Consider the following 18887-nt stretch of genomic DNA (forward strand, 5'->3'; position numbering starts at 1 on the left):
ATATATATATATATATATTTTAAAATTTAAAGAAGTAAAAATTTTCACAATTTTTTTTAGAAATTTGAAAAAAGTTTTACAATTACAAGATAAATCTCTATTTTGGGAGAAAAAAATCTTTTAGATATATATATAAAACTCGAGAAAATCGCATGAATAAAAAATAAAATCACTGTTTTTTTTTTTTTTTTTTGTCTCGAATACCAAAATTCATTATAATTATAAGAAACATTCCTCTAATGAATTCCTTGTAACTTTTGTAGTAAATGAATTTTATAAAATTATAATTAATTAAATATTGCAAAGTCCCTATATTTATTGTTGGTCAGAATTGGACTATAATGAAATTTCAGTCTATATCGATACCATAGTCTCATATTAGGAAGGAAGATTAGAATTAGATATTGATAGAAAAGTAAGGATATGAGCTCGTATGAGTTGGAAACAAAAAATATCCATTCTAGTTCTTTGATCAACTAAATCGAAAAGAAATTTTAGAGAATTTTTGCTATCCTATATATATATATATATATTTTGTATATTACTTTGGATTTTTAAAAATAAAAAATAGGGAGTGTGCAGGGAAAGTCAAACGAGGTCTGAAAGCGAAGTAAGGGCCCAGGCCCAACCCATTCTCAAATGACTGATGCCAAAGTCGAGTTCTTCACCGCCTTTTAAGGTTTGCTTGTAGTGCCAGAGGCCGCCATCTATATTTACACAAAGCATTCAACTCCCCAATGCTGCGTTTGGAACTCTGAGAGTTCAAGGTACTGATCCAATCTCATTTCCCAATTTAATCAATCGAATTCTAGGTTAGATACAGTTGTTTAGATGTTGAGAAAATGGTCTTTTACCTAAAACTGATGTATGACTCTTTGGCTTAGCTGATTGAGTTTTTTTTTTTTTTGGAAGTTTTGGCAGAGAAGTAAGTCAGACGATAACATAGGAATAAAAATGTGGTTTTCTTTTATTTTTCTTCATTTTCTTGGTTGTCAAACAGAGGGCTTGGGTTTTACTCGAGTGGTTTATGACTTGGGAATGCTGTTGCTGGAAGTTCTGAATTGTAGGGTTTCTTCTGAAATTTTTATTAGATTGATGGTCTTTGCCATTTTGGAATGTTTAATTGTATAAAAATAGATTTAGTTTAAATGTAGGGAAAATATAAGAAAACTAATCAAAACTTTGAATTGTAAAATATTCACCATCGAGGATTCGAGAATACATAAAAATTGACTAGTGTTTGGCTTAGTCGACCAGAGTTTTTTTCCTCATTTATCGCTCTATTTTCTTGGAAACTAAACAAAGGGCCAGGGTTTCTCTTTGAATGCGTTTAACTTGTCAATGCTATTGCTGAAAATTTTGAATTTTAGGATTTCATTTTGGACTTATGCTAAAGCTAAAACTTTTTAAAATTAACTATCTGGATCTTTGTAATGTTCAATTCATATAAAAAAAGATTTAGCTTGAATTAACATTCACTCACTTTACCATGGAGACATAAATGGTACTCAACACGTTGCCAATGAATCCCAATGTAAATGGAAGCTTGGGAAAAAAAGCAAGAGCAACAAAAAATTTAAAAACTCTTTATCTAAAAATATGGAAAAAGAAGAACTTTAAAGTTTAATATAAGTAAAATGACTTTTTATGAATGGTGAATTTATTATGAATTTAAGGTGAATTTATTACGGGTGTTGCAATCTTTGGCATTTTCTGCTCTTTTTGTTTGGTTTTTCTTGGGTGGTTAAAGAGGTTTTATTAGGGTGGCAGGGCAGCATTACTGGGAAAAATCACAGAAAAGTTGAGAACAGCTCCCCTTCACTTGTATTGGATGTCATGGAGGGAGCAGAACCGGAGAATTTAAGGATTTGGAGTAGTCGATTCAAGCTTTAATGGAGTCTTTTATCTGTTCTTTGTTCTTGTGGACTAAGAAGTCTTTGGATATGGGTCCTATGTCTCTGTTGGGCTTCATGGATTGTCTGAATCCTTGCTAAGTTTTTTTATGGTGTTGCATTCAGCCCCATTGGGCACTCATTGTATGCCTCTGGTGCAAGTAGGTTGCAACGCCCTTTTTTAGGTGCCTTTTGTAATAAATTCCTAATTACTTGAAAAAATGAAAAAGAAATATAGAGTTACAGCTTCCATGGTGACTTACATTGTTTGGCTCCTAGCCTAGATCCACTTGCAAAAATGGCAAGAAGTTGCAATCACGAAAAGTACACACCATAACCTGCAAATATGCCCTTGGAACCTCTCTCTATCCTCTGCCAAAAACGCCAAATAATGAGCCCTAATTATGTTTGCATTCCCGGCTTACAAACGAGGGCTAAAATGTATCAGAAAGCTCATTTTTTTAGTGGTTACCAAGTTAAAATCTTATCTTCAAAATAAAAAGGATGAATTCAAGACTACCCAACAAAAAATTTATAATATCGTTCAACTTACTAGATATATTGGCTGTCTCCTTACTTCTTTGAGGTGCACTTAGGCTCCAAGGTGACCTTTGCCTATTTAGCAGTTAGTGATGAAATTTCACCTGGTTTAGTTTCATTATTTTGACCTATGTTTATTAAATTAGGTTCAGTATGGTAAGGATGGTGAGAACACGGGGTGAAGCTAGAGGTGCCAGGGGAGGAAAATGTTGTTTCATGGTGGAATCCAAATCTTTCGAGATTTTGGTGGAGGAGTTGGGAGGAAAGCTAAAAGGCTGCATTTGGGAGAGAAGCAAAGGTTTCTCCTCTTGGATTAGATTTGGGGAGGCTAGTTTAAGGTGCTTACTGGATGGAGTAGAAGCTTGTTGCAGAGAGGTTATTAATCGAGCTTGGGCTTTTGGTTGGGAGGAGGGGAATAGGAAGTATAGGTTGGAGCGCCGGTCAAATGAGGCAGGAAGGTTCATCCTTTGCTTAGTTCGTGATATTGAATCAAAAAAGTTCAACATTATTTTTCTAGAGGGGAAGGGACAGTCCCTTGGTTGGAACTCTTTGGCCGAGAGGTTGAGAGGTTTTGGTGTGGCTCCTTTGGGTGGCTTATAGGCTCCCAAAGGGCCAGAGGTTTTATTGAGGGAGAAAGAGGGCTTGAAGGTTCAATGGAGGGAGAAAGGGGTGGAGTTGAAATCTTATGCAGAAGCGGTTAAGACTAGCCCGGGAAGGGTAGGCCGGTCAATTTGGTTAGAGGTGGGGGAAAGAGAAGTGCGTGGAAGGTTAGATTAGTTGAGACAGTGTCTAGTAGGCTGGTGGGGTCTTAACTCAACTTCTTTTCTTGAGTTGGAGTTCGTAAGGAGGTGGGCGACGCAGCATTGGGATTTAAAGGGGAATATGAGGATTGCTAGGCTAGGCAGAGGTTTATTGCTGTTTGAGTTCGAGTCTTCAAGTGAGGCTGAATGTGTTCTAGCCACAAGATCAAGAAACATAAAGGAGAATGTTATTATTCTGGACAGATGGAACCCCGAGGTGGGGTGTCTATGTAAAGATGTTGGAGTTAAAGAAGCTTGGGTAAGGGTGGTTGGGCTCCCCCTTCATCTATGGAGCTCGGAGGTGTTCAAAAGAATTAGGGATGGGTGCGGAGGTTTTGTAGTAGCGGACGAAAAATCGTTTTATTCGTCTGAGATGCAATGGGGTCAGGCTGTTATTCCCTTCAACTTTGGTGGGAGTCATCTCCCTAGTTCACGCAGGTGGTGCTGGCGGAAGGCTTTGGTGGAGAAGATGGCTCAAGGGAAGGAGAAGATGATGGTGGAACATCACGTGCTATTGGCTACGGAAGTCAAAGGGAGAAGTTGGAGTAGTTGAGGTTGAAGCAGGGAGTGCTTGATGCGTCTTCTTCTAGAGGTGTTCCTTGCTTCTTTCATGCGGTAACCTCTGACGTAGGGATTGCAGCGGAGGGTAGGGTGGTTTTGTTGATGGACGTGTGAATGGGGGTAAGGTGCTTTCTGCTAAAAGGATGGAAGATTCAGTTTTTGGGCCAACAAGCTCTTGTTTTGGGCCTAGCAGTTCAGTTAATGGGGTGTCTCAAGGCCCTTTTAAAGAAAGCGGGGAGCCCTAGGGCCCTTTTAAAGAAATCCAAGAGGGGCCGGGCTGCAAAGAAGGGGAAAAGGGTGCGGGCTTTGGGCCCATTGATTCTTTCGTCATTATGGGCTGTAGGCCCATTGGTTCTTTTGACGCGATGGGTTGTAGAGAAGGGGCAAAGTGCGCGGGCCTTGGGCTTGCGGGCCTTGACGTAGTGGATGGTAGGGCTCTAATTGGGGAAGGATCCTCGACCTCTCTTCCTAGGGCACATTTGTTATGCTTGGAGAGAGGCGTCAATGGAGAGCCCAATCCTCCTGTCCTAGGGGAAGATCCTTTGGCCGCGCGTACTAGGGCTCGAACGATAAGAATGGAGCGAGGCGTAAATGGGGTCGAAGACCCTATTGTCGACACAACACTAGTTGCAAAGCCATTGGAAGTCTCTGCGGTGGTGATAAGAGAGTCGATGACTGACGAAGTGCTGCGCATTGAAGCTTTCAAGTATGTCGAAAATTCTGCGCTTTTTGTGGGAGGTCGAGAGCTCTCTTCTTCTTCTCTTTCTTTTGGGTTAGACCAAGTCGGGGTGAAGGAGGGGGCCTTGTTTGGTTTGGTCTCTGTGGTTGAGGGGGAGGAGCAACTTCCCCTGAGTATTATCCTGGCAGATGACAACAGTGGGGAGTTGGGCACTGAGGGGGAGAAATTCGCGGGTGGTTTAGGTGGAGGGGGGGTGAGTTGGAGATTTTGTTACAGGATTTGGAAGGAAAAGGATGTTGGTGGGACGATAGCTGCTTGGCGAGGTTCAGCAAGTTCCTGGGTTTTTCGACGGAAGGATTTGAAGGCGAATTGTTGAATCTGCTCCTAAGGATTGAGAGGAGAAGAGAACAGAATATTAAGAAAGATATCTAAGGAACCACAAAGTTTGACCGTGAATTGAAAAAATTGGAGTGGTCCCTAAATTATAATGGTGCGAGGAAGGAGAAATCTCTGGTTAGAAATGGTGGGGTTAAAATCTCAAACATTAGATGAAGATAAAGATTTTGTCTTGGAATGTAAGGGGGGCCAACGATAGGGTTAAAAGGAAGGTTATTAAGGCTTTGATCAGGTCGCAAAGAGCAGATTTGGTGTGTTTGCAGGAGACCAAAATTCAAGACATGTCTAGGGGGATTGTTCATAGTCTTGGAGTGGAAAGATTCTTAGGCTAGGGTGCCATGAGTGCAAGAGGGGCTGCTGGTGGGGTGGTGGTGTTTTGGGATAAAAGAGTTTTGGAGTTAGTTGGCATGGAGGTGGGTCTTTTCTCAATTTCATGTCGATTTAAAAATTGCGAGGGTGGCTTCTTGTGGACCTTTACGGGAGTGTACGGGCCTACCTTGAAACGGTATAGAGAATTGTTTTGGGAAGAGTTAGGTGCCATCCGAGGGTTGTGGTCTGATCCGTGGTGTATTGGCGGGGATTTTAACGTGGTCAAATTTCCCACCGAGCATAGTAGAAAAGGAAGATTGACTGAATCCATGAGAAGATTTTCGGAAGTAATTGAGGAGTTGGCTTTAAGAGATATGCCTCTTCATGGGGGGCCGTTTATGTGGAGTGGAGGGTTGAATGGTCTTTCCAAGTCTAGATTGGATTGTTTTCTGATTTCAGAGGATTGGGAGAACCATTTCAATGAGGCGATCCAGTGTTCTCTCCCAAGACCGGTATCTGATCACTTCCCAATTTTGTTAGATGGGGGTGGGGTGAGGAGTGGTCCAAGTCCGTTTCGATTTGAGAACATGTGGCTGAAGGAGGAGGGGTTTAAGGAGTTGTTAAAGGGCTGGTGGCAAGGATTCAACTATAGCGGGTCCTATAGTTTTATCCTGACAGAAAAATTAAAGGCTTTAAAATTAAAGTTGAAGGACTGGAACAGGGAAGTGTTTGGTAAAGTGGGGGTGAACAAAAGGTTGGCTCTGGACAAAGTGTTTTACTGGGATAATCAGGAAAGGCTGAAAGTCTTAAACGAGCAGGAGTTAAAGGCGAGAAAGGAGGCTAGGGAGGATTTCAAGAAATAGGCGCTTATGGAGGAGATTTCTTGGAGACAAAAGTCAAGATAAACTTGGTTGAAAGAAGGTGATAAAAACATGAGATTTTTTCACAAGATGGCAAATGCCAACAGAAGGAGGAATTGCTTGAAAAAAATTAAAGTCAATGGCACTTGGCTGTCAGAAGATCAGGATATTCAAAGGGGAGTGGTGAGGGCTTTTCAGAATCTTTTATCAGATCCAGGCGGTTGGCGCCCTTGTTTGAACAATCTTGAATTTGACAGTATTGGGGTTGAGGAGGCAGTCAGGTTGGAGGAGATGTTTTCGGCTCTTTCAGTGCTGAATGGGGATAAAGCCCCTGGTCCGGATGGTTTTTCCTTTGCGTTCTGGCAATTCTGTTGGGATTTCGTCAAAGTTGAGGTTATGGGTTTTTTCAAAGACTTTTTTGAGAGGGGAAAATTTGTCAGAAGCTTGAACAACACCTTCCTTGTTTTAATCCCAAAAAAGGGAGGGGCTGAAGATTTGAGCGATTTTAGACCCATTAGTTTGGTGGGAAGTCTATACAAGCTGCTTGCAAAGGTTTTAGCCAATAGATTGAAAAAGGTAGTGGGAAAGGTGGTGTCTTCAACCCAAAGTGCCTTTGTTGAAGGTAGGCAAATCCTCGATGCTGCGTTAATAGCCAATGAGGTCATAGGCTCCTTGCTGAAAAGAAAGGAAAGTGGGGTGTTCCGTAAATTAGATTTAGAAAAGGCCTACGATCATATTAACTGGGACTTTTTGCTGTCAGTGATGCAAAAAATGGGTTTTGGGGAGAAGTAGGCTGGGTGGATTAAGTGGTGCATATCCACCGCCTCGTTTTCTGTACTGGTTAACAGTTCTCCAACATGTTTTTTCCAGAGTACTAGAGGGTTAAGGCAAGGAGATCCTCTCTCCCCTTACCTTTTTGTGTTAGGAATGGAGGCTTTAAGTAGCCTCATTAACAGAGCGGTGAGAGGGGGTTTTCTTTCAGGTTGCAAGATAAGGGGTAGGGAAGGCGTGGAGATCCAAGTTTCGCATCTGCTGTTCGCCGATGATACGCTAGTCTTTTGTGAGGATTCCCAAGAGCAACTGGCTTTTTTAAGTTGGTTATTAATGTGGTTTGAAGCTACTTCAGGTCTGCGTATTAATTTGAACAAGAGTGAAATTTTGCCGGTGGGTAGAGTGGATAATGCTGAGTTATTGGCTGCTGAGCTGGGCTGCAAAGTGGGTTATCTCCCTTACACTTATTTAGGGATCCCTTTGGGTGCTTCGCATAAGTCGATGAGGGCTTGGGACGGAGTGGAAGAGAGGATGCGGAAGAGATTAGCCTTGTGGAAGAGGCAATTCATTTCTAAGGGTGGAAGAATCACTCTTATTCGGAGCACGTTGGCGAGCATGCCAATCTACCTTATGTCCTTATTGCGTATGCCAAGAGTGGTTAAATTAAGACTTGAGAAAATTCAAAGGGATTTTCTTTGGGGAGGGGGAGCATTGGATAAGAGACCACATCTTGTAAAGTGGGCTGTTGTTTGCTCTCATAAAAAGAAGGGTGGTTTGGGGATTCGAAATCTTTCTATTCTCAATAGGGCCCTCTTGTGCAAATGGAGTTGGCGTTTTGCGGATGAGAGGGACTCCTATTGGAAGCATATTACTAGTACAAAGTTTGGGGTTGAAAGAGGCGGGTGGAGTACCCGAGGGGTTAGGGAGGGATATGGGGTGGGGCTTTGGAAGGAAATTAGTAAGGAAGGTTTATTGCTGCTCAACAATGTTTCTTTCTCTGTGGGGGATGGCCAAAAGGGTGAGGTTTTGGAAAGATATTTGGTGTGGGAACATTCCCCTTTGCGAGGCCTTTCCCTCCTTGTATGATTTATCGGTTTCTAAAGACGCGTGGGTAGCGGACTGTTGGGATTCAATGGGGGAAGAAGGAGGGTGGACTCCCCGCTTTCTTAGACCTTTCAATGATTGGGAGATGGAGAAGGTGGAGAGATTCCTTTCGACCATTCAAGGAAAGAGGCTAAATGCTGATGTGGAGGATAGGATGGTGTGGAAAGAGACAAAAAATGAGATTTTCACTGTAATGTCCCTTTACAATTCTCTTGATCAGAGCTGTGTAGTCCTGTTTCCGTGGAAGATTATTTGGAGTCCATATGTTCCTACAAATGTGGGTTTTTTTTGCTTGGGAAGCTTCATGGGGGAAGGTTCTTACTCAAGATCAGCTCAAGAGGAGGGGCTGGTATTTAGCTAACAGATGCTCTTTATGTTGTGCTGAAGACGAGACGATAAACCACATTCTTATTCATTGTTCTAAGGCGAAGGTTTTGTGGGATCTCGTGTTTTCTTTATTTGGTGTTAATTGGGTCCTTCCGTTTATGGTTAGAGACACTCTTTTAGGTTGGTATGTTACCTTTAAGGACAAGAAGCATAGAAAGGTTTGGCGGGCAGCTCCTCTTTGCTTATTTTGGACGGTTTGGATGGAAAGAAATAAGATAGTTTTTGATAATGAGGTTCTGTTGGTTCAAAGGTTGAAAAATTCCTTTATTTGTAATCTCTTTTCTTGGGCTAAATCTTCTATAGTTGTAGGCCCCTTAACTTTGTTTAATTTTGTGGACTGGTTGGGTTCTTTCTGAGGGCCGGTGAGTGCTTATCCCTTTTGTTTTCCTGTTTTTAGGCGACGATTGTATACCCCCTGTATGCTCTGGGTCGCCTTTCAAGCACCCTTTATCTAATATTATCCTTGTGTGTTTATCTATCAAAAAAAAAAATTAGGTTCAGTATGTGCTCTTTCTTTACTTAAATTTTGGCTCTTATATCTGTTCAGGTAATCATATTTTCCAGACATGAGATTGAAAAAACAGAAGCGTCATCGCAAAATTGTGAGATTCTACACAGCCTGCTTTGGTTTCAGACAGCCCTTTAAGGTCCTATGCGATGGAACTTTTGTACATCACCTTATTGTCAATCATATCTCACCACCTGATAATGCCGTTTCAACTATCCTTGGTGCCCCAGTGAAGCTTATGACCACGAGGTATGCCTTTCTCTTGGTGTCATGGTTCTGTCCTTCACCTTTACTTTGTTAACAGAAGACAAAATAGTTTATTCTTCAGGAAATAGGAATAAACCTTTTTATTTCCATTTACTCTTTAACTTGTTTCTGTTTTCTTGGCTGTAGATGTGTTCTTGCAGAGTTGAAAAGCCTTGGTGACTCATATTCTGAATCTCTCAAGGCTGCTGGCAAGCTTATTGCCGCAAGGTGAGCCATCCAACTGTACGTGTGTGTGTAGAGGGAGGGTTGGAGGGGGATTGAATAGTTTTTTTTTTCTTTTAAATGCAAAAAAATAAAAAAAAAAGATAAAAAAAAGGATTTAAGGCAACTGAGAAAACTGGTTGCAAAGTAGGATATGGTTTATCAGTTTGCTTTAGTTACAAAATTTATGGTATGTAGAGAGAGAACTGGTTCCTTTTTTCCTTAACTGGAACTATGATTGAACTTCATGTTCAGATGTGATCATGAGAGGAGGAAGAGTGCTGAGGCTTGCTTCGTTGAGATTATTGGAGAAAACAATCCAGAGCACTTCTTTGTTGCTACTCAAGACACTGATCTGCGCAAAAAGTTTCAGGAGGTTGGTGTGTTTTTTCTCTTATTGGATGCCAATTGTTGCCTTTGTGTCTCCTCTCTAATCTTCTGATTGTTTTACATTATGGTACTTGAAACTTCTATGTGTTACAAAGTTCTCCTTTTAAATCCAAGGAAGGTCTGTCTCCAAAAGTAGCAAATAAAAGTTCCATTAAGCTACAGTTTCTCTCTTGAATTTTGTGACATCCATGTGTTGTCAAATATATAATTTCTGTCACTTCTTTTAGTTGAACTTTTATTGAGTGTTCTTTAGTTACTCAAATTACATAGAAGAAACACTAGATTATCTGTTGAATCCTAGGACCTAGACATGCAGAAATGGCTCAAGCATGATGTTGTTCAATTTTTCTTCACATCTATCTCAAGTTAATCAAGAGCTTTTTAGGAATCTAGCTGCTAGACATGGGTACTGAAGTAATTTAAAATCATTGTACGAGTGATGCATGATTGTAGCTAAGACATGTTAAACTGACATACCATATATATATATATATATATATATATATATGACCAGCAAAATAAAAGTAAAAAGAGCATTGTGTTAGACATGTTAAATTGACACACTTAATATTTTGATTCAAAAAGGAGCATTTGTAACCTTTTTATCTTTCAATCTCATAAATGTTTTCTGCTTTGTATAAGAAAGAAGGTTTATGTAACAGGACCTGTTATGAATTGCCACAAAATAGAGCCCTTGTTTATAACTGAAATTATTTTTTCTGCATTATATTTGTGGGTAGAAGCTGGCTTCTATCACTTGAGACACATTCCATTTTTTCTCATGTTTTTAATTCTTTTTCTTGTTGCATCACTCTTTTCTTTGTGACCCTTTCTGGAATGTGTCAATAAGGGAGCATATTGTGAAGGCACAGTAACATTTAGTGAAATAGGAATGTGCCCCTTATTCTGTTGGCTGCTTTTCTTGGAGAATAGCCTGTTGGTATTGAGGGTTTTTGAAACATGCCTGAGTTGTTTCTTACTTAGGCTTATTGTTGATGACCCTTTTTCTATATATGATTGGACAACTTGAAAGTGTGATACGAATGTAAAATAAGCTAAAATAATTTTAAAGGGTTTGCAAAATTCATTTATCTCAAGAACATATCACCATGTTTTGTCTGGCAATCATGTTTTCCAGGGTGATTTAAGCTTCTTACCTGGAGGCTACTTGGTTTGTTAGATATTAGTACACTTTACTTTTGAAAGTCAACTCGTTCACTACCAAATCCATCATTTAATTGTCATGTATTTGGTATGAATAACTTAAGTATATGTTTTTCCATTATAACTATCTCTTCTTGGTCCGTGCAAATAAATAAACTATTGTTTTGATTTGTGGGTTTAGTGGTTTACTTGCATCATATCAATGTGAAATTGAAACCAATCTTACCCATGATGCTTTAATGTGTGTCTTTCCAATAGGTAACCTTTAGCTGATGCTCTTGGGTTCCTTGGTACAGTTTTAATTGTGTTTCTGCTGAAATTCGTGACAGATTAGGAAAAGAATAAAAGAATTGTCGGGTGGGTGGTGGAGACCTATGTTTCCACTGTGGAACTGCTTCAAATAACTCAGGAACTCTTATTAATTATTTATGGGCTAAGGTTTTGTAGTGAGGTTTATTTATTTAAGCATTTGGTTCCCATTTGGGGGCTTAAGAAGTTCTTAAAACTTTGTCACTATGCTTGATGTTTTGATTTTGCATCATTCTTTTTGCCTGACAGAAATGCACACAGATGCACTGATGAATTCATGAAAAATGTATTTATTTTTTATTTATTGATTGGTTCCAGATACCAGGTGTTCCTGTTATATTTGGTCTCCGAAATGCCCTCCTACTTGAGCCACCATCTGTGTCTCAACGCCAGTTTGTCAAATCCTCTGAAGAAGAACGCTTGCATATGACTGAGTTGGAACATAAATTGTTAAGTAAGAGGCAAAAGAACAGATTGACATCCAAGGAAACGAAGGATTCTTCTGATGAAAATGAAGCTCTAGAAGATCAAAATTTAGGGTTGCAGGCTGCAACAAATGAAAATAATGCAAAAAGGAGAATGGTTGTCAAGGATAGAGTTCAATTTAAGAGAAATAAAGCTAAGGTTATAATCTATGATCGTCTTTCTTATTCTAAATTATGATCTTGATTGTTTGCTTCAAGCTTTGATTATTATTCTCTTTTTCCCGTACTGTTTTTGCATGCCCGTGTATTGCCTTTTGTGAATGTTATTTTCCTTCATGGTATTATGTTTATACTTCTTAACCTTGTATATTATTAGTTGGGAGATTTTTGTAAGGCTTATATATTATTTCTTCAATGTTAGGAGGGGAAAGTTTAATGTCAAATCATATTATAAGTCTTTAAGGGCTGAGAATAGCCTTTTCTTTCCAGCCAAAGAGATTAGGGGTTCGTATGCCCCTCTTAGAACTTGTTTTTTTGCATGGGAAGCAGTTTGGGGAAAATTTTTAACAATAGACATGTTAATGAAGAGGGTTTGATCCATGGTCAACAGGTGCAGCCTTTGTAAAAAAAATGAGAAATCGGTGGACCACATTCTCATTCAATGTGGTAAGACAAGGGAGCTATGGACTTCGCTGCTATCTTCTTTTGGTCTGGTGTGGGTGTTCCCGGCCTTGGTGAGAAATCTGCTTCTGGAATGGAAAGTTAAGGGACTAGGGAAGAAGAGGAGAGCAGTTTGGAGATTGGCACCTATTTGTCCTTTTTGGTGTATTTGGAGAGTGTGAAACCGAAGAACATTCCAAGAGGATGAGATGTCAGATCCATGCTTGAGGAACCTTTTTTTTCGGTCTCTTCTAGAGTGGTCTTAGCAGTTTTTGGATTTAGACTCTCCCTCTTTTCTGAATTTTTTAGGTGATTGGCATGTTGGCTAGCTTTTTACCTCTCTAGGTTTTTTCTTTCTTTTTGCAGCCTTGTTTTGGCTCTCTTTGTATACTGCTTGTATACGTAGGGTGTACCCCCTGTTTTGGCTTTTTTTCAATTCAAGTTGTCTTCGTCTATCAAAAAAAAAATAATAATAATAACAACCATATGCCTTGTTCAGTTGATTATAGGTTCAGTGGATATGATTTTTGGCAATACACTTTATAATTGTTATTCTTGTGTTTGGAGAAAGGTCCCATCCGTTTATGTTAGACAATATGGAACAGGAGAAATATAAGAACTTTAGGGATTGGAGAGGTCAGACTTAGGGGTGAAAGATATCTTCCTTAAAAGTTTGTATTCACGAGTCAGTTGCTCTGGGAAACTAAATGTTTATTCTGCTTAAAATTCTGCCAATAGCTTGGTCTCAACTTGGTCTGGGACGTTTTCTTTATTTTCTTTCATTGTTCTTGGCATGTCTTGTGTACTTCTTCATGTTGAGTTGTGCCCCTTTTCTTTAGATGCATTTTTTTAACATATACTTACAGACATAACTGCACACACACACATAACACACATATATATGAAAAAAGTAATGGTTATTCTTGCGTTATGAAAAAAGTAATGGTTATTCTTGCGTTAAAATAAGCTTATTTGGTGTGGAGATTTTAAATCTTTGATTGTATTGTCTGCATTTAAGTCAGAGAGGTATTTTTAAAAATGCTTTAAGGTTTTTTCTATAAAGTTAACTAATATGTAGAATATGATTCCTTCTCAAAATTTTTTCACCTCAGCCTCAAGTTTTCGTAATATGCTTGAGAGTCTCTAGGTTTAAAGAAGGGAGTAAGAAGTCATTTATATCATTTCTTTACTCCTTATTTCCTATCACATGGGCTTGGCATTCCTGCCAGCATTGTTACCAAGGTTTATTACTTGAAATTATTGGACCCTTTGTGCCGCTCCCTTCAGATTAAACACAAATTAGTGCCCTCTGTCACTCATCACTCAAAAGTTCAGATTCCTGATTGCAATTTATTCTATGCTACTTTCTGGCTCATACCTATTGAATGGTTTTGACTTCTAATGCTGTTGATGCTTCTTTGTTATGATATTCCAATGATGAACAGTGACTTTTGATGATTAGTTTTGTCATCTACTTGTGATATTGATAGTATTTTTATATTTATCAATTTATGTATATAATACTGATTTGAACTAGTAAAGAGTATGGTGGGACTCTTGTCAGTTGTCACTTAAAGTGAGACTTCCTTCTAGTGTTCTTTGGATCTGGGATGATTTGTTGTGGATGAAACTATCCCAACAATTTGCTGATCATCTTCCACTTATGTCCACCACGGTAACTTGGCTGAACTAGACAAAGCTTAAACCCCAGCTACTTGGTGTTGGCATTTCAATTGTTTATGTTTCGGCCCTATCTACAGCCATTTCCTCCCTTAAGTCAGATAATCTTTTCTTAGCATCTCAGCCCACAATTTTTCTTTGCCCTTTCTTTTCCCTTCCCCCTTCTTCCTCTTTTCCTTACGCCACCTTGAATTCAACAATCACTTTTTCTAGACTTGAGCAGATGAGGGAGATTCTCATTGATCCAAATGGCTAATTTACCAGAAACAGTTATTATTTTTTGGTTAAACAAAATTTTATTATAATTAGATTTCAAGGGATGTTGTATATTTGATACCTTACGGGCTTATGAACTATGTAAAACTCTGCCCTCTGCTAATGCCCATAAATCCCAAAGAAAACCCACAAAAAGCATTCTCAAGACACCCAACACTAGATTGTGAAAGCACCACTTCCATGCCAAGAATTTCCTGGACTCTTTTATCCCACATCACCAACGAGCCATCAGCTATGTCCCTATCTTTGAAGGCAGCCCCAAACCCCTAAAATGCCCACATATCACTTCAAAATTCTATCCTAAACATGTATTCTAATTTTACTTTTTCCCGAGTCAAAAAATCCTTGGGGCTGCACTGACTGCTTGCAAACTCAATCCCATCCTAGTCTTGGAGCTGTACTGTCCCTGCTTACCAGTGTAGCCTTAGTGGCAGATAAGAGGTGCATCACTTCCTCTTTAAATACTCCACAAGAACAGTCCCAAAAAGCTACTAAATCTTTATGCAACAATTGTACAGAAGCAAACCTTCCATGTCTGATTAAAGAGGTCTCTCCCTCAGCCTCTTTACCCTCAAGATGAGCTGAATAATTGCTACTGGTCCTCCTCAGTTAGCTTTGCTGCAGCCTTCAGGTCAGCCTGCCACCTGTATATATTAGGTTAGGAAATGCAAGGTGCCTGTCCAATTTGTAAAGTTATAGTCCATCTTCACTGATCAAAATGTTTACAAAGAGCTAATTCATTTCCTGTTTTATATAACTTTATCACAATTTCAAATTGTGAACAGAAAAGGAAAGGTGTTGGAATGAGGATAGCTTAAAGGAAAGTGTTGGAATGAGGATAGCTTAAGTGTTTAGAAGAAGTGTGGGTCAATGTTATAATATAATATCATTTTTACTTATTATGAGTGAATTTGGTCGCTGGATATTGGCTAGGTTAGTTCCAATTGAATTCATTGTGGTGATATGATATTATTTCTAGTACTGTTTCTTTTGATATGGCTGTTCCATGGGCTCAGGGTTTTTACTCCTCTTGAACTTTGCAGGGTCCAAACCCTCTTTCTTGTAAGAAGAAAAAGAGTCAGAGGCAACCAAATCCTGCCTCGGAGAAGGTAACTTTTGTATTTTATTATTTTAATTCTGCACAAAGTTTCTTTTGAGTATGTTATGCACAGCCTTGACAGTTCATAGTTGAGGACAATAGTTTGACGACTGATAGTTCTGCCTCAGAGGATAGCATATCCTAGAAAATTGGATGCTAAATACATCACAATTCTACCCAATTGTTTGGGACTTTGAACCATGCAGTCACATGATTCAGTAGTGGAGTTGTTACATCATTATTGAAAGATAAAACAAATCATCATAGGGTTAATTGTAGAAATATTACCCTGCCGTTCAAGCCTGTTGCATGTTCTTATTGGTTAAACCATTCACATCTAGAGAATTAGATTTTTTTTCATAACCTATGTTTCCAGAGTACAGACAATCATCAATTCATCGAAGACAAATTTAAGTATGGCAGCATCAAGGATGCCATGTTGTGACTATTTTATAACAGTTTGAAAATTGCATAAAAAACAAAGACCTATAATGAGGGCATCACAAAACCTTTATCCCAATTTTTCTAAGAAATCTATGAAGATAAGGTCGCATTTGCAGATTCCTTTAGCCAGACAGAGATTTAGGATGTTCTTCATCCCCAATTCAGATGACTCTAACGAAAAAGCATATGTGCTAAAACACAAGAATCAGAACTCTCTAATACCCTGTTTACTTGATTCCAGTGGAATCAGGAGAAAATGTGTGATTCCCTTTCCAGCATATTCATTTTTTTACTTGAATTTGGAATAAAAGTATGTGTGGGCCCTACCACAATTTGAGGAAATTTATTTCTCAAATTTGAGGAGATTGATTCTCCCACTCCCCCTCACAAATTGGATTCCTTAAATTTGAGAAGTCAGATGTTGTGAAGGGACTGCCTAATTTGCCCTTGTGCTTCCAATAGGCAATAATTGTTATACCTTCAATATGATAGTGCACTATTCATATTATAGTTATTTTTATGTGACCAATAATTTTTTATTGATAAAAAGAGAATAAATTAATTAAATGTCAATTATATAAATAGGAAGATATATTTTTATCCAAAAAAATTATAATAAATTCAAGAAATAAGTTTTGTTTCTATGCTCAAATCATTTTAAACTTTACAATCATAGATGTAAAATAAAATAGATACAATCATTAAGGTAAAATTATACTTATTATCAAATAAATAGAAAAGTTTTCTTACCCAAAATCTTTTTAATCAAGCCACAATGTAAAAGGAAAATACAATAAGTTAAGAAATGAGTTTTATTTCTTCATCTCTACAATGATAAACATGAAAAAATTTTATACAAGGGCATTATAATAAAATTATGTGTTTCATTTCGCTTCCTTTACTCTAGTAAATACTTCAAAAGGAATCAATTTCACTCATTTCCTTTCCTAACAATTTTGTAAACACTTCAATGGAATTTCTGATTCCAGTTCCTTTTATTCCCTTTCTTTCCTATTTTGATTTCCTACATTCCATTTCCTGAAAAGTTTAGTAAGCACATAAGTGTATTCTCAATCAAGTCTTAGCCATCTAAACAGATATTCCATGGACTGGCCAAACCTGTCCTGTGGCCAAGGGTGGCAATAACAGAAGTCAAATAATTGAAGAATGCTGGGAGGGGCCTAGTTGTGTAGGGCTAAATGTCTACTATGATAATAAGGAAATTTAAATGAGGCAAGAATGTTGGGGACAGGCCTAATTGGGTAGGGGTGGAAGTCTATTATGGGACTTGACTTGAGCCATATCCCCAAGATTTGCAATAAAGAGACCAACAAAGATGAATCATAATGTTCTAGTGAGTCATTTCTTGGCTCTCTAATAGCCTTTAATGATTTTATTTCTTATCAATGGGTTTAGGTTTAGTGTGTCCTTGTTTGCATGAGTTTATGTTGTGTGACCAATAGTGGGGCAAAAGCTTCTTTTGCATTAAACTTATTAGAATATGCCATCAATTTGTAGAGGCTTGTTATCAGGTTGAGTTCCAGTTATCAGTAGTCTTCAATCTGAAAAGCTGGCCCAGACTCGAGTTGTTGGGATGGGGTGGCCCTGCTCTGGTTTTGGTGTTGGAATGTTATTTGGGGAAGTGGATTTGTAAAATAACGAGTACAGGAAAAATTTGGAAATATAGAACTGTTGTCATTAGTATCTTCATGCATGGCAATCCTAGTGCCCAGTGTTCACAGGTTTGAAAAGCATTGGTCGGTAGAAATCACTATATGGGCCTATGGTAATGGCAATCTTTGGATACTAATTGTGAAAATATAATAGACAAAAAAATTCCTGGTGGAAACTACAAACTCCATGGTAAAGATGTATGGGATTCAAAATGTTAGCAATGTAAATATGTGGTAATTCACAACTTAAGGTTTGGTTTTTGAGCTTTCATCAAAACAGTATTTATGGTGCATGTTGTGAAAATCCTAATCCAGGTAGAATATTGGGAGACCTAAACTCATTTGTGACTTATGATAGCCAATAAATTAATGGATTCTCATCATCCTTTGGCTTAGCCATAATAAGCTTTTATGTTATGAAATTCCTTTTAATGGTTAACAGTTATTGAAATGTAGAGGTTTGAATGCAGGAAGACAAGGATGCTGGCAAAACTGTGAGAAACAGTAGGAAAAGAAAGAGGTCACGCAAAGGCAAAAAGCTTCCAGAGATGGATGGTTAAACATGTTTTTAGCAAATTGGAAAAGTTCGAAAATTTTGGCTTTTATATGGAGTAAACAGGTCAGTCTGACTTTGCTTCCAGTGGATAGAGCTAAACAGTCACCAAGGTGGTGCAGCAGGTTCTCTTCAAATGTTGTTTGGATCTCTGGTGTTCAGGTTTTTTTATTTGCCCACCAAAGAGTTGCAAGCCCTGACATTACAGAACCTAATGGAAACATATTACATTTGAGTCTCCATAGATATGGCAATTCTTTTATTTTCCCCTGCATCCATGCACAGGGTGGTCTTCTGTGTGTAGTGGGAACATCTGGTAGGTTCTTTATGAACCATTGCTCTAAAACTTGGACAACTTAGAGACTCAAACCTGATTGGTTCGTTAATCTCTTGGTCCACAATTCCATCCCAATACTGAGAATCTCAGCTAGGTTTGTTAGGCTCAGTTTCAATCATGAAATGTGTGATCAGAACTTACATATAGTTGACTTCAATAGATTTCACCTCTTTTTCTTTTTTTTTAGGTTTCCAGTTTCCATTTTTATAGAGAATGAAGAACTTGAAAACATATAAATTTTTAAATGAATTTTATTAGTTATGAATTGTCTTACATATTTTTTTTTTATGGCAAAGCAAAGAAGAGAATTTTATATTCCTTATTTTCTTTCCTTTTTTCCCAAGGTGCTAGTGTTTGCATTTTGTTTATGCCTTTTCGCCCTCAATTCCCTTACTGTGCATTGGAACATTCAAGGGGCTCCTGGATGTATACCCCTGGGTATTAGAAAGCTTGTTAGCCTAAGAATTTTCCTCCAGTTGCTTTCACAGCTTAATTCGATTTCAAATTTTTAGAATTTTTAAATGCAAGTGGTTTAATTATTGATACTTGACCAAATAAACTAAATGATAAAAGCCTTTGTTAATGATGTAAAGGGTTTTTAT

At 38.3% G+C, this 18887-nt stretch overlaps 1 protein-coding gene across 3 annotated transcripts; it reads left to right on the top strand.

Moving 5' to 3' along the window:
• The first annotated feature begins 637 nt into the window (after window positions 1-637).
• On the top strand, window positions 638-18469 carry LOC100251430 (uncharacterized). 3 transcript variants are annotated; one of them, XM_002276767.3, is made up of 7 exons: window positions 638-767; window positions 8847-9056; window positions 9201-9281; window positions 9531-9651; window positions 11457-11762; window positions 15223-15288; window positions 17866-18469. In XM_002276767.3, exons 2-7 carry the CDS (start codon window positions 8866-8868, stop codon window positions 17953-17955), a joined length of 855 nt encoding a protein of 284 aa, XP_002276803.1. In that variant the 5' UTR covers window positions 638-767; window positions 8847-8865; the 3' UTR covers window positions 17956-18469. The 3 variants fall into 3 exon arrangements, with proteins under 3 accessions (XP_002276803.1, XP_059598627.1, XP_059598626.1); XM_059742644.1 differs by lacking the exon at window positions 638-767 and adding an exon at window positions 1928-2053; XM_059742643.1 differs by lacking the exon at window positions 638-767 and adding an exon at window positions 4263-4499.
• The last annotated feature ends 418 nt before the right edge of the window (window positions 18470-18887 follow it).

This window comes from Vitis vinifera, chromosome 14 (genome assembly GCF_030704535.1).
Source record: "Vitis vinifera cultivar Pinot Noir 40024 chromosome 14, ASM3070453v1".
Taxonomy (NCBI): Eukaryota; Viridiplantae; Streptophyta; class Magnoliopsida; order Vitales; family Vitaceae; genus Vitis; species Vitis vinifera.

Excerpts from the sequence above, each read along its gene's own strand:
- LOC100251430 (XM_002276767.3), top strand. The coding sequence starts at position 8,866 with ATGAGATTGAAAAAACAGAAGCGTCATCGCAAAATTGTGAGATTCTAC. Across the intron at positions 11,763-15,222 it reads TTAAGAGAAATAAAGCTAAG|GGTCCAAACCCTCTTTCTTG; the intron begins GTTATAATCTAT and ends TGAACTTTGCAG. Across the intron at positions 15,289-17,865 it reads CAAATCCTGCCTCGGAGAAG|GAAGACAAGGATGCTGGCAA; the intron begins GTAACTTTTGTA and ends GTTTGAATGCAG.